General features: G+C 41.4%; 1 protein-coding gene across 1 annotated transcript in view; it reads right to left on the bottom strand.

Annotated features, from left to right (window-relative positions):
• f5 (coagulation factor V) overlaps positions 1 to 19,131 on the bottom strand; it is a 118,003-nt gene that overhangs the window by 43,692 nt on the left and 55,180 nt on the right. Inside the window, exons 10-12 of the mRNA XM_043700875.1 lie at positions 10,702 to 10,904; positions 4,375 to 4,522; positions 2,716 to 2,928 (exon numbers count right to left, since the gene is read on the bottom strand). Of these exons, the coding sequence (XP_043556810.1) occupies positions 2,716 to 2,928; positions 4,375 to 4,522; positions 10,702 to 10,904 (564 nt within the window). The remainder of the gene's footprint in view (positions 1 to 2,715; positions 2,929 to 4,374; positions 4,523 to 10,701; positions 10,905 to 19,131) is intronic.

The raw sequence follows: 19,131 nt of genomic DNA, 5'->3' as shown, positions 1-19,131 counted from the left end.
TCAGGATTCCCTCCAACAACTTGCCCACCACTGAGGTCAGGCTCACCGGTCTATAGTTCCCTGGCTTGTCTTTACCACCCTTCTTAAACAGTGGCACGTTTGCCAACCTCCAGCCTTCTGGCATCTCACCTGTGACTATCGATGATACAAATACCTCAGCAAGAGTCCAGTAATCACTTCTCTAGCTTCCCACAGAGTTCTTGGGTACACCTGATCAGGTCCTGGGGATTTATTCACCTTTACATCTGCTCTTACATGATTCTATGCTTCTTTCTACCCAGTATTGTTATATAACATTCTGTCTCAGGAAGGTTCCTTTCTGTCATTAATTCTTTCAGGACATTCAAAATCTTTCTTAAAAACCACCTTTTCAGTCACTTCTCCTAACTCTCCCAATAGCCCTTACTGGCACCTGTTTTAGGGCGTAATATTAAAATGCGCTTCTTGAATTTCATTAGGCCATGAATACAAAAGCAGTGATGACTTTGTTTCTGTTCCAAATACATATGCATACAGTCATAGAGATGTCACAGAAACAGACTCTTTTGCTGAACTCATCCATGCCGACCAGATATCCTAAACTGATCTAGTCCCATTTGGCACATATTCCTCTAAATCCTTCCTATTCGTGTGCCCATACAGATGCCTTTTAAATGTTGTAATTGTACTAGCCTCCACCACTTCTGGCAGCTCATTCCATATATGCACCACCCTCTGTGTGAAAGATTTTCCACTTAGGTCCCTTTTAAATCTTTCCCCTCTCACCTAAATCTATGTCCTGTAGGTTTGGACTTCTCTATCCTGGAGAAACAACCTTGGTTATTCACCCTATCTGTACCCCTCACAATTTTATAAACTTCTATACAGTAACCCCTCATCCTCCAATACTCCGGGGGAAACAGCCCCAGTCTATTCAGTCTCTCCCTTCACCTCAAATCCTCCAACCCTGGCAACATCCTTGTAAATCTTTTCTGAACTCTTTCAAGCTCCACTACTTCATTCCTATAGCAGGGGGACAAGAATTTAATGCAATATTCCAGAAGCGGCCTAACCAATGTCCTGTACAGCCACAACATGACCTCCCAACTCCTATACTCAATGCACTGGCCAATAAAGGCAAGGATACCAAATACCATCTTCACTATTCTATCAATCTGGGACTCCACTTTCAAGGAACTATGAAGGCCTAATGAGCACGGTGGACAATGGGGACCCAGTAAATGTGGTATATCTAGATTTCCAAAAGGCTTTCAGCAAGATGTCACACGAAAGGTGCTGCATAAGATAAAGATGTGTGGCGTTACGGACAATGTATTAGCATGGATAGAGAATTCGTTAACTAATAGAAAGCAAAGAGTGGAGATAAATGAGTGCTTTTCTGTTTGGTAATCAGTGATTAGTGGTGTGCCTCAGGGATCAGTATTGAGACTGCAATTATTCACAATTTACATAGATGATTTGGAGTTGTGGACCACATGTAGCGTTTCAAAGTTTGCGGATGACACTAAGATGAGTGGTAGAGTAAAGTAGTGTAGAGGACTGTGAAACTTTGCAAAAGGACATAAATAGTTTAGGTGAGTGAGCAAAGGTCTGGCAGATGGAATACAAAATTAATAAATGTGAAGTCATCCATTTTAGTAGGAATAACAGTAAAAAGGACTGTTACTTGAATGATTAAAAAAGGTGTCCTTGTGCATGAAACACAGAAGGTTGACCTGCAGATACAATTGGTAATTAAGAAAATAAGTGGAATTTTATCCTTCATTACTAAATGGATGGAGTTTAAAAGCAGGGAGGTTATGTTGTATCTGTATAGGGTGCTGGTGAGGCCACACCTGGGGAATTGTGTGCAGATTTGGTCTCCTTACTTGATAAAGGATGTACTGTCACTGGAGGGGGTGCACAGGAGGTTCACTAGGTTGATTCCAGAGGGGAGGGAGTTGGCTTATGAGGAGAGAGTGAGTAGACTGGGATTATTTTCATAAGAATTTAGAAGAATGAGGTGGGATCTTACAGAAAAATATAGAATTATGAAGGGACTGGATAAGATAGAAGTAGAGAGGATATTTCCACTGGTGGGTGGCGGGTGAATCTAGGACAAGACAGCATAGCCTCAAAATTAGGGGGCAGCAGATTTAGGACTGAATTAAGGAATTTCTTCACACAGAGGGTTGTAAACCTATGGAATCTCCTGCCCAGTGAAGCAGTTGAGACTACTTCAGTAAATGTTTTTAGATTGTTTTGAACAGTAAAAGAATTAAGGGTTATAATGAGAGGGCAGGTAAGTTGAGCTGAGGCCACGAAAAGGTCAGCCATAATCTTATTGAATGGCAGAGCAGGCTTGAAGGGCCAGATGGCTTATTCCTGCTCTTAGTTCTTAGGTTCTTATGAACTCCAAGGTCTCTCTGTTCAGCAACATTCCCCAGGACCTTACCATTAAGTAAAAAAGTTCTGCCCTGATTTACCTTTTATATCAGTGTTTTTATGCATGCTATAGACACACATAAGTAAATATAATTAAAGAGACATTTTATTGTCACAATGTCTTCTGATACTATGAGAAAGTTATGCTGCAGAGACACACTTTTAATGTTATACGTAATGATTTACTGATGATTAAACATAATGATATGCTGTCATAGAACCTAGAGCTTTCTTGCCAAATATTCAGCTGTAAATGATCTGGTGAAATACAGTAGAAATGAAGACACTCACCCAAATTGTCCATCTGCATAATTAAAGTTTCACCCATTAGAGGAAAGAGATGTATGACGTCATCATTTGTTTTTCTGTGCTTGAAGGTATGCCCGTGGAAGTAAACTGCTTGAATGTGATCTTGGGCACCAATGCTTGAAACGTGCCAGTATGTAACAGCTCCCTTACAGAATGGAATTGATTCTTTGCTTTCATACACAAGACCACTTATTGCTGAAAACATTCCAAAATCATAGTTTAATCATTTGTTTGTTTACAGCAGAATATGAATGCAAAAGTTAAAATGTGGCTATAATTACTGTTTTATGAAGCATTATTACTGCTTTCATGAATTATAGCTGCATAAAGTGCCAATGCAGGACTGTCTTACCACATTACTTTTTATGACCTTAAATTTGAAACCATTCCTGAATAATCAAATAGAGTCTTATTCCTCAGAATATTTTTCCTAACAGCGCTCAATCCTCTAAGAGAAATACATTGGACAAATATGAGGACGAAGAACGCAAGATTTCTTTGTCCACTAATAGATAGAAGTTGGAATTATGTTATTTTTTGATGCCTAGTTCTAATGTCAATTTGGTCATTGCAATTTGTGCCTTTACCCATGCAAGTTTCATTCATAATAAATATTTAATTGCTTCTTCTCTGTTAACTGTTGCATACGTTTATGGTTGTGGATTGACAGACATTGGAATATGGAGTTATTTGGAAATTACTAGGTTGAAGGAGGATTTCTCTTTTTTTTTGTTACTGTATGTCACTATTGTTTGGAAACAACAAGTTAAAAGGCCAAAGAGAAAGTGATTTACTTGCTGTTTGCAACATCCAGCAAAGCTTTTAAGGAGAGATTAGAGATGTTTATGGCTTAGCTATTGGACAACCTGACTTAAAGAAGCCTTGGATCTGTGTAGACGTTTGCCTGCTAACAGCCTCTGAACTAAAGTTACTTTTTTAGTATACATCTAGATGTGGCAGTTGTGAGAGAATATCACTTTGGTTAAACTCAACTTCTTAGCTAAATCGTATTTCTACTCACTTCCCTGGCAACCTTGGACTTAGGACCTAGTTGTTTTCTCACTCTAGTTCTGCTCCTTAACCAAAAAAGTGCAAAAACAGGACTTTTAGTTTGCTCTGCTGCTTGGTACTTTCAAATTGTCATTTTTATTAATTACTTATTGAAATGAACAATTTCTTGTTCTCTCCCCTGAAATACATGTGGAGAAAACAAAAAAAAGAGGCAAACCTTATCTTACTGAAACATATTCACAGCTACACCAACCCCTATTATCTTTAAATAGTCAGAAGTGGCTGGTTTTGCTATATATTTAACTCCATATTAATCTTTGAACAGATGACTTAGTTACAATAGTAGGCTTTTTGATCCCTTGAGCTGTTCCAATATTCAATAAGAGCTGGATACTGGCTCAACTTGCTTTCTGGTTACCCCCTATACCTACTGACTCATCCTTTGTTAGACTCAAATCTATCTACATCTGCCATAAAAATGCTAATTGCTCTGAAATGGTTGGACATTTACACATCTACTAGACACATGACACTTTTTGAATTCACAGATCAGTTGTAGATCTAAACATCTATGAATTTTAAATGTCCCTTCATTTGAAGAGGAAGGAAAACCAGACCACCCCTACTCACTGTACATGATGTTTGATTCGTAAAATCCAGGGTCGGTGGAATCAAAGTTGGAAGGATCCAGGAATAACTGAATGTTCTCATCAATATACCAGCTTTGGTTCTCATCAAACGCTACAAATATGACGTGTTGTTCTTCATCTAATCTTATCTAAATCAGATAGAATGGAATATTAGAGGATTTTCAGAGATTCTAATGTGACAATTTTGACTATATTTTCATTTGGGCAGACTCAATGCTGGTCAGAACAAGATTTCTGACTTTCAACTTGACACCACTGAGATTCTGACTCATTTTCTCAGAAATCTAGGTAAAGCTCTGTATGAGCCAAAGGATGTTGAAATTGATAAACTTTAAAAGGGTTAAATACAAATTCATTTAGAAGTGTTCATAGTAAAATAAATATAAATAAAGGGTTGGCCAGACAGAGAGTAAAGGACAAGGATTTTAAAGATAAATGAATGAACACGCAGCCAACCATATACACAAGTAGTTTCTATAGAAACAAGTGAAAAAAAATGACATTTAAAATGAAAAAAAATCTGTCAGCCCAAAACTCCACCGTTTGGAATTTGGAATAATTTTGAAATGTAGGACGTCAAAATAAATTTAGTAAGTTACTTTTGAAGAAAGAAAATGATATGTTGGCATAAGGAATGAACATACAAGAAATATTAGCGTCTGGAATCAAACAGAATACTTTACTGGACAATAAAGGTTCTTCAAAATTCATGAATGAAATGTACTTGTAATAATGAGATGCCTCAGTTAGAAGATTGGAACAGTAAATATATTTTGGTTTGAGAAGTTGGTATAATTATCAAGATGTCATTTGATTGAATACATCATTTTTTGATATAGATTATTATGACAGGAAAGTGCAGATGGGATTAGTATATGCTGGTTAAAGTTTGGATAGGAACAATTAAAAGTTTTGGAACCACAATAAAGAATATTCACAAAATAAATAGCTTTAAGAAAATAACTGTAGGATATTTTAAGTCAATTTGATTTGATAGTTAAAGCATTTATGCCTAAATGCCAGTTATCAAGAATTATTTATAATTTTGTGAGACAATGCTATTGAGGTGAGGTAATCTGTAGGGGGGCAATATCATCACAGAAATATAGTACCTGTTCCAGAAAGAAGAAATAGAACTCTGAAAACAAATTGAAATGTTAGATACAGATTACCACACTCAATGTGTTGCCAAACTTAATGGGCTAATATTTACACTGACAGTAGATATGCCTTTAGGGTAGTACATGATCATCTGAATGCATGGAGTCGAAAGGGTACATCACCTTAGGAGGACACATAAGACTCATGAGACAGTAAATAGGAGAGACTGATAAATTACTATTACAGGCAATGATCATAAAGCTTAAAATGCAACCGAAGGGAATGGGCCTCATCCAATTCAGTAACTGATGGGCAAACAAGGCAGCTGCACTAGTCTCAGGTTTTATATCTAATGTGTATAAGATATAAGAGCTTGTGGGTTTTGTCAGAGTTTAGTCTTACAGTGTTAAAGACTGATTCTCCTTAAGTCCTCATTAAAAAAAAGTAACTGCTTTGCCAATATGAATCATAATAATACATGGAAAACAGGGTATTAAAACAAGGAATGCATCTCACTATTGAGCTTTTAGCTTACAAAATTCTATTCAGTAGGGTTGGTGTTATTGTGACAGTTTCTGCTGTTAATCATTTCCCGGCAGGAGAAGTGGTAGTAGGAAGAATGTTGTGAAACTTGAAAGCGTTCAGAAAAGATTTACAAGGAAGTTGCCAGGGTTACAGGATTTGAGCTACAGGGAGAGGCTGAATAGGCTGGGGCTGTTGTCCTGTCGGAGACTTTCTAGACATTTATAAAATCACTAGGGGCATGGATAGGATAAATGGGCAAAACGTTTCCCAGGGGTGGGGGAGTCCAGAACTAGAGGGCATAGGTTTAGGGTGAGAGAGGAAAGATATAAAAGGGACTTAAGGGGCAACTTTTTCATGCAGAGGGTGGTGCGTGTATGGAATGAGCTGCCAGAGGAAGTTGTGGAGGCTGGTACAGTTACAGCATTTAAATGGCATCTGGATTGGTATATGAATAGAAAGAGTTTAGAGGGATTTGGGCCAAGATCTGGCAAATGGGACTAAATTAGGTTGGGATATCTGGTTGGCATGGACGAGTTGGATCAAAGGGTCTGTTTCCGTACTGTATACATCTCTATGACTCTATGAAAGAAACCTGAATAGAAGCCTATACCTGTACCAAACTTAATTGAATATTTTGTAATGCTCTACCTCTATAATTATCGCTTATCTTCTTTGCAGTGGTGCAGTCTAGGCTCATTAAATTGATTTCCTTTTGTTTGGGGAAAGAGGAATGAAAGAGTGGATGTTGGGCTCCCCGGTCAAATTTTCTTTATTTTCTAAAGTTAGATTATGCAGCAGAGGAACATCTAACATTTATGTTGCTTAAGTAGCAGTATTTTCGCAAAATGAGTTAAAAACATGAAGAGGCCAAAAATCAATGGCACTTCAAGTACAATCTCTCTGAAATTATGGCAGGAGTGGCATTAAATAACTACAAATTAGGCGTAGGCTGGTAATGCCAAATCCTACCAATTCTTTGGCTGGTAGGGAACCTTTGCCACGAAGCAAAAAATACTGGCATGAAATTCCTTCTGAATGGCAACAAGAGACTCAGAATTTGTATTAACATGTTCCCCACCAGTTCATTTCAGTGAACTGTATGCTAATTGAAAGCAGGCGTATTACCGTATTCTTTGCACAGCCCATTTCTCATACTGTGTAGTCCCTGAAAAATTGCTGAGTGGACTTGCACGTGCACACTGTTTGTTCCTGCATTCCATCTTCCAAAGAGCTGCACAATTGCACAGCTTTGAGGAAGTGTTGATGCACTCTGTCAGTTATTGAATATGGGACACACCCTAGGAGATAATAGGGCTGGGACTTATGCTGAGCTTTTAAGATGTTTGGAATCTTTAAAGGCTCTCATTCTCTTATACAGAGGTGGCACGGTGGCTCAGTGATTAGCACTGCTGCCTCACAGTGCCAGGGTCCCAGGTTGGATCCCAGCCTTGGGCAACTGTTTGCACATTTTCCCCATGTCTGCGTGGGTTTCCTTCGAGTACTCCAGTTCCCTCCCACATTCCAAAGATGTGCAGGTCACGTGAATTGGCCATGCTAAATTGTCCATAGTTGTAAAGTGCATTAGCCAGAGGAGGGTGGGTTAATTGTCAGAGGGTCGGTGTGGACTTGTTGGGCCAAAGGGCCTGTTTCCACACTGTAGGGAATCTTATCTAATCTATAATATACCTGATTGATTTGCGCAAGAGGAGTCATTTTGCTGTAACATTACTTTGGCAGTATCCCCAACAAACACATAATAGGCACATTTGATATTTATGCCTGGACTTTTGAGCTTATGTATATTTCTTTAATTTCAGAAATGATTCAAGTACGCAAAAAACAGGAAAGCATGTTCACTTTTCAATGAAATAACTCAGAATAAATTAATGGCTTTGAATGTTTCAAATCCTACCTCAAGGTGGCGATGTGCACCCCGCGCATGCATGCACGCGCACACACACACACACACACACAGCCGGCCCTCCACCCCCTCCCCCTCGCCCTAAAGAGGAAGCTGATGTCACTCAGAAGTGATGAAATGTTTATAATAATACATGAAAGATTTCAAAATGAATAGGAAACTAACAATTATTATTGCCCCATTACCATTTTTGCCAAGCTATTTGGATTTTGGAGATTAGTCCCTAGGAGCTGTCACAGATAATGGATTATTCTCTTGGGGAGATGTAACATCTGTATTATTCAACTTTCCAGCCCAAATGACTCCAGATCGCTGAGTTGTATTCAGTTACAGACGGCTATCATTTTTCTTAAACAGTTGAGTCAACTACAGTCTCAGCTCTGAACAAAACCAGATAAATGATCTGGATTAGTACAAACTTGTCTCCATTGAGTCATGCCTGCTTCACACATATTTTTGGTTCCTGCCAAGGAATTCAAGAGCTTTACCCAATTGTTACAAAATTCAGGACTGTCCCTATCCACAATTCAATTCAGTCAAACCCAAGCCAACCCCTAACATTTATTGCAACTTTTAATCCTAACTCTTGTGTTACCAAATCGTAAACTTCGAGCTAAATTCTGCTAAAGTTCAGGTTCCCTCTCTGCAGTTTGCTATAACTAAAGACTTCAGTTTGATCAAACTCCCTAGTAACCCTTCAAATACCTCCAAACTTTGAGACTACCACACATTATTAAAAATCACACAAAACCAGGTTATAGTCCAACAGGTTTAATTGGAAGCACTAGCTTTCGGAGCGCTGCTCTCTCATTGGGTGATCGTGGAGTACACAATTGTGAGACACAGAACTTATTACAAAAGTTTACAGTGTGATGTAACTGAGATTATACATTAAAAAAAAACTTGATTGTTTGTTAAGTCTCATCTGTTAGAATGACCATGTTAGTTTCACTTCTTTCATGTGTAAATCACAAAATGAGTTAACAGAATCTTACATGGATCCATGCAGTTTTTGAGCAAAGTACAATGAAACTCTGCGTACAAATTCAGTCCATAAACGTATATGTGTATGTGTACGTATGTGTGTGTGTCTGGGGTGGGGGGGTTGTGAGTGTCTGTGAGAGAGAGTATACATGTATGTGTGTGTGTGTAAAAGGGTCTAAGTCTGTGAGAGGGTGCGTGTGCATGTGTGTGTGTGTTTGTGTGTAGGAGTATCTATGTGTGTGTGTATACTGCAATGGTGGTCATCTGTAATGTGACATGAACCCAAGGTCCCAGTTGAGGTCCTCCCTATGGGTACAGGACTTAGCTATCAGCCTCTGCTGGGCCACTTTTTGTTGCTGCCTGTCCCGAAGTCCACCTTGGAGGATGGTCACCCGAAGGTCAAATGTCCTGGACCGCTGAAGTGTTCTCCAACTGGGAGGGAACACTCCTGTCTGTTGATTGTTGTGCGGTGCCCATTCATCCATTGCCGTAGCCTTTGCTCGGTTTCACCAATGTACCATGTCTCAGGGCACCTTGCCTGCAGCGTATGAGATAGACAACGTTGGCTGAATTGTATGAGTACCTGCCATGTAAATGGTGGGAGGTGTCCCAACGTGTAATGGTGATATCCATGTCCTACCGTGACAGGGTTGTACGGAGTTGTCCTGAAAGCCGGGCAGTTTGTTACGAACAATGATCTGTTTGAGGTTTGTTGCTTGTTTAAAGGTGAGCAGTTGAGGTGTAGGGAAGGTCTTGGTGAGGTACTCATCCTCATTGATAATGTGTTGCAGGCTGCGAAGAACATGGCATAGTTTTTCAGCTCCTGGGAAGTACTGGATAACGAAGGGTATCCTGTCAATTACAGCTGTGTCTGTCTCCTGAGGAGGTCATTATGGTTCCTTGCTGTGGCAAGTTGGAATTGGTGGTCGATGAGTTGACCATTATATCAGTTCTTATGAGGGCATCCCTGAGTACTTCCAGGTGCCCATCACGTTCCTCCTCATTTGAACAGATCCAGTGTACATGTAGGGCTTGTCCACAGGGGGTAGCTGTTTTAATATGTTTTGAGTGGAAGCTGGAGAAGTGTAGCATTGTGAGGTTGTTTGTGGGTTTGCAGTAGAGTGTGGTGCTGTGGTGCCCAATCTTGATGGGGATGCACGTATCCAAGAATGAGAGGATAGTAGAGAGTAGTCCATGGTGAATTTGATGATTTTTTAAGATTAGAATCAGTCTAAACATTATGGCACAGACAACAGCACACAGGGGCTAACACTTTCAACACATTATCTGGGCTGACACCAATTGTTAAAATTAGCCTGAGAATGTAACTTTTAAAAAATGTTTTGTGATTTACATATGAAAGAAGTGAAACTAACATGGTCATTCTAACAGATGAGACTTAACAAACAATCAAGGTATTTTTCAATGTATAATTTCAGTTACATCACACTGTAAACTTTCGTTATAAATTCTGTGTCTCACAATTGTGTACTCTACAACCACCTGATGCGAGAGCAGTGCTCTGAAAGCTAGTGCTTCCAATTAAACCTGTTGGACTATAACCTGGTGTTGTGTGATTTTTAACTTGGCACAAGTCCAACATCTCCAAGTCATGACCACACATTATAAATCAGTAGCATTGATATTGATGGAACATCTATCATTATAAAAATGCTAATATTGTTATTTACAGCAAGCAATGCCATAACAAATGAGCTGGTATTACACAAAATAAAATATAGCTTTCTAGTGGTCAATAGGTTAATGCTACTTTACCTGCAAATTCCTGGCATCCAGGGACAGGTACTTGCAGATTAAAAGTGGTCCAAAAAGTCCTGAAGCAATGTCCCGTGTGACATCCACAGCACTATGATACAGTCTTGTTAGGCATCTGGGATCTGAGGTTGTTGGTCCAATATCTTCAGAAATCTTCCAAGTGTAAATGTGGACTTGACCAGGATCAACCTGTTTTGTGGAATCTGCAAGGTTAATTAGAACTTCAGGTTAATTAGGTTAGGGTTAGGACATTATCTGTGCATTGATTGTTTAAACCTGAGTACTTATAGACAAGAATCCTGCCTCTCTTAAATGCAGGATATATGACTCATGTGATCATTTCATCTATATATTTCACTGGATAATCCTTCAGTAATGTTTTCAGCTTCTTTTATGTCCATTGGAAGTACTCACCACTGCTGGGATCATACATTGAAATTAGGAGTGGGAGTGGGCAATTTAGTCCTTCAAGCCCACTCCGCCACTTAATGTGATCATGGCTGATCATATCCTGGTCTCAATGTTACTCTCCTACCTGCTTGATGTAGCCCTTTATCCTACTTTTCATCAGAAACTGTCTATTTCTTCCTTGAATCTGTTGACTGATTCCACCTCCACTGAACTCTGGGGCAGTGAGTTCCAAAGATTCACAACTTTCTGACAGAAGTAATTTCTCTTCATCTCGGTTTTGAGCCTCCTTCCTCTCATCTTATGACCTCTTGTCCAAGACGCCCGCACCAATCAACCACATTGCCCCGTGGCCCAACATTTCAACTCCCCCTCCCACTCTGCCGAGGACATGGAGGTCCTGGGCCTCCTTCACCGCCGCTCCCTCACCACCAGATGCCTGAAGGAAGAACGCCTCATCTTCCGCCTCGGAACACTTCAACCCCAGGGCATCAATGTGGACTTCAACAGTTTCCTCATTTCCCCTTCCCCCACCTCACCCTAGTTCCAAACTTCCAGCTCAGCACTGTCCCCATGACTTGTCCGGACTTGTCCTACCTGCCTATCTCCTTTTCCACCTATCCACTCCATCCTCTCCTCCCTGACCTATCACCTTCATCCCCTCCCCCACTCACCCTTTGTACTCTATGCTACTTTCTCTCCACCCCCACTCTAGCTTATCTCTCCATGCTTCTGGCTCACTGCCTTTATTCCTGATGAAGGGCTTTTGCCCGAAACGTCGATTTCGCTGCTCCTTGGATGCTGCCTGAACTGTTGTGCTCTTCCAGCACCACTAATCCAGAATCTTGTCCAAGACTGTCCAACAAGGGATAACATCTGTTCAATCTCCATCTTAACTATTTCACTTAGCATTTTATATACCTCATTCTGATCCACCGTCATTCTTCTGAACCCCAGCAAGTACAAGCCCAAACTATTCAACCACTCCTCGTACGACATCCCTTTCATCCCTGGATTCAACCTGGAGAACTTCCTCTGAACTCCCACCACATCCTTCCTCAAGTAGGGAGATCAAAACTGGACACAATACTCCAGGTGTGGTTTCAGTAACAGTGGCGCGTACTTAGGGAGATATTAAACAGCACTCTTGGGGATTCAAGATGGCGGCGATCTCACAGGCCTGTCTTGCTGAGCTTTGCACCACAACTCAGGCAAAATGTTGCTTTTACCCTCCCCGCACTAGCTGTTTTGGTAAAAATCGGTAGTTTTAAGTTCCTAGAATCTTTATATACTCTTTTTAGCGATTAGGGAAGTTGACTGAAGGTAAAGGACCACATGGATTGCAACAAGCAGGGTACTCCCCTGCAGCAATGGACACACTCTTGGCCACAGTGTCGACCTCAGTAGAAGCCCGTTTGGATTTACCTGCTCAGCAGAGTCTGGCTTCAGAGTTTGTCAAACTCCAAGAAAAACACTACACACACACACTTTCTCACACTCACAACCCCCACCCCAGACAGGCACACACACAGACAGACAAAGACCCACATGCAAACACATATATATTGTGTGGTGAATTTTTTTGGTACAAAGTTACATTGCACGTTGCTCAAAAACCACATAGATTCATGTCGAACTCTGAGCTCAAACACTGCATGAATTTATGTAAAACTCTGTTATTTCACTTTTTAGATTGGAATCAATCTAAACATCAGGTCATAGGCAGAGAACACAGGGGGCTAACACCTTCAACACATTGTCTAGCTATCACCATTGTTAACAGCTAACTGAAAAAAGGGTTTTGTGATTTACACATGAAAGAAGTGAAACTATCACTGTATTCTAACAGATGAAAGGCTTAACAGACAATCAATTCTTCAATGTATAATTTCAGTTACATCACACTGCAAATTTTTGCTATAAATTCTGTGTTATGATCGAGCCCTCCACAATCACCTGATGAAGGAGCGTCGCTCCGAAAGCTAGTGTGCTTCCAATTAAACCTGTTGGACTATAACCTGGTGTTGTGTGATTTTTAACTTTGTACACTCCAGTCCAACACCGGCATCTCCGAATCATGTCCAAGAAAAGATTGAGTCAGTGATGGAGGAGACTCAGACCAAGCTGGAACTGATCTTGACCATGCTGCTAAAGCATGAGCTGGAGATCCTGTGCCTCGGGCAGTGTCTGGAGGAGGTTAAGCGGCGGTTCATAGCATTGGAGACCACGGCCGAATCCTCGACGGGACAGATCCAGGCTCTGGAGAAACAGATATGGACCTTACTGGAGTAGGTCGACGACCTCAAAAATTGAGGTTGGAGGAAGAATATCTGTGTTATTGGGCTGCTGGAGCAAGAAGAAGGGGATCAGCTAGTCAGCTGTTTTGAGCAATGGCTGCCGCAGTTCTTGGGATAGGAAGCCAAGGTGGGCCGGGTGCGGATCGAACAAGTTCATCGGGTCATGGCCCAGGTCGGACCAGCAACCCTTGCCCAGTCCTAGTGCGATTCCAGTTCTAAAGAGACAAGCAAAGGTATTGGAAGCTTCCAGAATACTGGGGAAGGATCCACAAGGGATCAAAGGTTTTGTTTTTTCAGGAGTTTTCTGCGGCTGTGATCCGAAAGAGGAAGGCCTTTGATGAAGTAAATAAGAGGCTGAGAGATTTGGATATTCAGTACTCTGTAAGGTACCCAGCAGTGTTAAGTTTCAGCCACAGAGGGTCAGTGCATGTTTTTAGTTTGTCAGAAAAGGCAAAGGACTTTTTGGACACTTTAAAATAGACTGGCTGGTTCAAACAATGTGGACAATAATGGTTCTTTTTGTCTGTTGTTTGCTGCGTTCGTCTGGTTTTGTCCCTTTAATATGCTTCCTTTTCTCTTCCCTTCTCGCATTTGTGGGGTTTGGGAAGCGTTGTCAGAATTTATTTTTTGGTTTGATTTTTACCAGTAATAACATGGGTCAATGTATGGTTGAAATGCTCACTTCTAATTTCTTTGTTTGAAAGATGTATTCCTTACTTTTTGCTTGCCTGGGTTTGGGGTGTGGCTTCAGATAGAAGGAACCATGGAGGTGTTTGTGGGTAGTGAGAGTGCCCCCTATGGGCAAGGAGGAAAGTCTCCTGTTATTGTTTTTTTGTATTGGTTTGTTGTAAGTGTAGTTTTTAGAAGTTTTGTTTTGGTAGTTTCTGTAGTTGTGTTTTTTTAGACTCTGAGTCTTTCATTGTTTCCACTTAACGTGTTGTGAGTAGGGTTCTTCCTCTCAGAGGGGTCATGGGCTGTTTCAGATGGCTATGGCTAGTTGTTCATTTAAATGGTGCACCTAGAATATTAAAGGGAGTCACTTACCGATGAAGAAAAATAAAGTACTTTCGAGTCTTAGAAAGGAGAGGGTTGGTGTTGCTCCGTTGCAAGGAACCCATCTTGATGACAAGCAGCATCTGAAGTTGCAGCAGGGAGGGTTCTTTTCATCTTTTAACACTAAAAGCAGTGGAGTGACTATACTTGTTTGGAAGAATCTCCCATTTTAGTTGTTAGATCAAACTAAGGATGAACGTGGGTGGTTTGTGATCCTCAAAGCTTTAATACATGGTGAAGAGTATGGTATTCTGAATGTTTACTGCCCCCCACTCTGGCACACCCCCTTAAATTTTTAATGAATGCATTTTCCAGGTTGGTGGCCCTTAGGAGCATGCCATATGATTATAAGGGGAGACTTACATAGTCTCATGGATCCCACAGTGGACAGGATGCACAGGGGTCTCCCGGGTACCTCCCCACAATCTAAACAACTAGTGGACTTACATGTGGAGTTGGGATTGGTGGATGTATGGAGATACCTTCACCCAGTGGGTAGGGACTACACCTTTTTCCTCAATCCACACAAGTGTTACACAAGGATTGATCTGTTTCTTGCTCCGTCAGCTTTTTTGGATTCAGTGCTGTTCTGTAAAATTGGGAACACTGTCAGTGTATATGGAGGTTAGGGCCGGGAGTAATAGGGTAGGTTCCCAGCATTGGCGCATGGACCCTTTTCTCCTGAAGGACAGTAAGTTTATCGAGTACTTTTCGCGGGAGTTTAAAACATTCTTTGCTATCAGTTCAGGTACAGCCAGTAACCTATTGGTGCTCTGGGATTCCTGATGAAGGACTTTTGTCCGAAACATCAATTTTCCTGCTCCTCAGATGCTGCCTGACCTGTTGTGTTTTTCCAGCACCACTCTAATCTAGACTCTGATCTCCAGCATCTGCAGTCCTCACTTTTGCCGCTCTGGGGTACTGCCAAGGCTTATGCAAGGGATATAATTATCTCTTATTCAGCGAGTCGGAGACGACAGAAGGGAGAGCAGCAACGTATGCTTGAGGCCCAACTGAAGGCAGCTGAGACTGCATACTCTGATAGGCCATCTGTGACGAAGCTACAGTGGATCACTGCTCTTCGGGCTGCTCTGAACTCAGTGCTTACTCAGACAGCAAATAGAGAGATCTTTTTCATGGAACAAGGGCTATTTGACTATGGTGATAAGCCAGATAAATACTTGGCATATCTGGTTAGGAAGAAGAGTGCCCTCTCCAATCTATTACATCTATTAGAGAGGGTACCTGTACTCTTACTTATGATTCCAAAAAGATCAACGTGGCACTTAGGAAATTTTACTCTGAGCTGCATCGATCAGAGGGTTGTGAGGACAGGTTGGTGAAGGTGGAATCCTTCTTTAAGAACCTGGACCTTCCAGGCATGACTCTGGAGTAGGCGTCCCTTTTGAACGCTCCCTTGACACTGTAAGAGATACAGGAGGTGGCAAGGCAGCTCCAAATTGGTAAGGCACACGGCCGAGATGGCTTTCCCAGAGAGTTTTATATGGAATTTCTGAATATATTGACCGGGCCAATGTTGGACATGTACAATTATTCATACAGTCAGGACTGCCTCCCACCCTCTTTGAGAGAAGCTAATATTTCTCTCATTCTCAGGAGAGGAAGTTCTGGAGCACTGTACTTTGTACAGGCCAATCTTGCTGCTAAATTTGGATTTTAAAATCCGGTCTAAGACACTAGCGCTGAGGTTGGAGAAGGTGTTGCCCTCTATTCTAAAGGAGGATCAGACAGGTTTTATTGAGGGCTGTAGGTCCTCTAATAACAGTAGAAGAGTACTGAACATGGTCCAGGTGTGCCAGCAGAGGTTGATTCCAGGCTTGGCGGTCTCCTTAGATGTGGAGAAAGCATTTGACCGAGCGGAATGACCATACTTTTTTTATGTCCTGGAGCAGTTTGGTCTCAGTGGGGCCTTTGCCAGATTAGTGGAAGTGCGATGTAGCATTTCTATGGCAGTAGTTCTAAATAATGGCAGAAGGCCTGACAATTTCAGTATTCAGTTGTCCCCTCTCACCACTGTTGTTTATGTTGGTGACTGAGCTGCTGGCTGAGACTATCCAGAGAGACCCCAATATAGTCATACCGGAGGTGGGATCGGGGGGCACAAAATCATCCTTAATGCAGATGATGTTCTCCTTTTCCTATCAAACCCAACAATGTCTGTGTCTCTTTTAATACAGTGTCAATTTATTTAGTTCTTTCTCAGGGTATAAGATTAACTTTATGAAGTCAAAGTCATGCCTGTGGGGAGTCTTGGGGGAATACCTGATCAGATAGAATCAGATTCCCTTTCACGGTGGTCACAAGGAGATTTTCTGTACCTAGTCATTTTCATTACTCCCGCCTTTAACCAATTATACAATGTTAATTTTGTGTACTTGCTTGAGAAGATAAGGCAGGACCTTCAATGTTGGGATTCTTCCAATTTCCTGGTTAGGCCAAATAGGTCTTGTAAAAATGAATGTTCTTCCTCACTTATTATATCCCATGTGAATACTCCCTCTGATGTTGCCCAGGCAAACATTGCTGAGACTTAATGTTTGTCTTTGTTCTTTTATTTGGCATCGTAGATGGCCTCTCATTAAGCCTGCCAAATTGCAGCTTCCCCAGGGAATGGGGGGACGGGGGACGGGGAGGGGGGTACACTTTCCAGATTTTAAGAGATATCAAATAAGCTCCCGATTATCCTTTATGAATGATAGGCTTGTCAGGATCAGAGTTCAATATGGCTGGATATTGAGGCCATCCAGGCAAAATGTTCCCTTATTAATTTGTTATTTATGGATAAGATGAGGACAGTCATGGAGTATTGTCAGAACCCAACTGTCATTAATACAGTTAAAGTGTGGAGAATGATATGACAAAGCAAGGGCAGTTTATCTAAAACCTCCTTTCTCACTCCTATAGTAGGAATGCCAGGATTTTGGCCAGGATTGATGGATTCTGGTTTTAGGATATGGGCGTCCAGGGTAGTCTCTTGTCTGGGAGACTTATTTATGGGGGAGGTCATGAATTGCCCGGCTGGGACCTCTTTCATTAGTTTCAGATCAGGGACTTTATCCAGAAAAAGACCACACTGTTGTTTGATCCTTATAGGTCTGATGTAGAGAGGAGAGTGCTTCAGACTACAGGTACTCTCTCGATTAGCACCCTCTCCCACTGACTAGGAGGTGGCACCTCGAAAGATATTGAATGGGTCTGTGGGTCTGGGCGCAAGAATTGGGAGTGGAGATCTCATCAGAGATATGGGAGGACATTTGGGAGAAGGTGAGAAAGAACAATAGAAGTTAGGCTATGCAGCTGAAGGTTGTTCACAGGGTCTATTTGGCCCCAGAGCAGCTTGCAAAATTTTAAAAGGGAACATTTCCAATGTGCAAAATAGTTATTGGTACTCTTACAAATTGTGGGCATGCCACAAGCTTTGCAAGTACTGAGGTACTATAGCAAGTGTCTTGGAGGGGGTCCTGGGTACCAAAGTTAAAGTAGATTCAGTATCTCTTCTCTTGGGCCTGCCGAATCTGCCTTCTCTAGATGAGCATAGGAAGAAGCTGGTTAATATTCTTACATATAGTGCAAGCAAGAGTATTCTGATGAGTTGGATCTTGGAAAGTCCTCCAGGCTTACTGGGATAGCGTAGGTTAATTATGGAATATGTCTAACTAGACTTCCTTCTGAGTATGGTGCACCAGAAAACAGAGCTTTTTTTATAAGACGTGGCAGCCCTTTCTGAACGATATAGAAACAGATTTGTCGGTAATATTAACTAGGGCCTTTGTTCAGCCATGACACCTGGGTCTGATGGGCCGGGTGCCCTGAGAGGAAGAATCCCGAATAAATACGGGTACACTAACTGATGCTCCCGAGGATTGGGAGCTTTGGTGGGGTTGCGCTGAGTGGTGTAATTTAATTTAATTTATTTTGTTTAATTATTCATTGAATTGTAGTATGGGTAGTTTTTAAAATTTGTTTTGTAAAATAAGTAATAGTTTATTGTTATTGTTGTTTTACTCAGATCTTTTTTGTAACTTTATAATTTTGTAAAGGGTAAAAAGCTTTCTCAATAAAAATAATAAAAAAAAAGCACTGTCAACGGCTGGGATCATAGCCCTCACCACTATTGGCTGATGGTGATTATTGATGGCTCCCTATCTACCCACCCCACAGTGTCCCTTAACCTCATGTGCTCTATCATTAGCCACTCTTATGTTTGCAATTATTGTCCTATCTGCATTCCAACATAGTGTCTCCAATCCTCAACTGCCTTCCCCAATTTATCCAACATAGCATTGGCTCCTGATAATGCCCCTTGAGCTTCAGAGAACTGACCCCCCTGGACACACTACTACCCACCCTCTTGATTGACCTGGATGATGACCCTGACTAGCAAGTTACAAAACTCCCTTGACTGATCTCTGATCAGCACAAGTTCCCAGCCAACCGTGTTCAAGTCCCTGGACTGCTATCAAACAATGCGCTTGACCTACTGTGCTAATATCTCCTGTTTGATAACAGTTCCCTTCACTTAACTAAGAGATACTCCCTTTAGACTTCATTTGGTTGAAGCCCATGCTGTGTGTTTGCTGCATACGTTGCTGGTAAATGCTGTAGGTTGACACAGTATGGGGTTGTCTGGCAACATGTCCATTAGCTTGAC

The sequence above is a fragment of the Chiloscyllium plagiosum genome, chromosome 12 (assembly GCF_004010195.1).
Source record: "Chiloscyllium plagiosum isolate BGI_BamShark_2017 chromosome 12, ASM401019v2, whole genome shotgun sequence".
In the NCBI taxonomy this organism is placed as follows: Eukaryota; Metazoa; Chordata; class Chondrichthyes; order Orectolobiformes; family Hemiscylliidae; genus Chiloscyllium; species Chiloscyllium plagiosum.
Note: the sequence above shows the minus strand (reverse complement) of the source record. Positions and strands in the feature narration are given on the sequence as shown.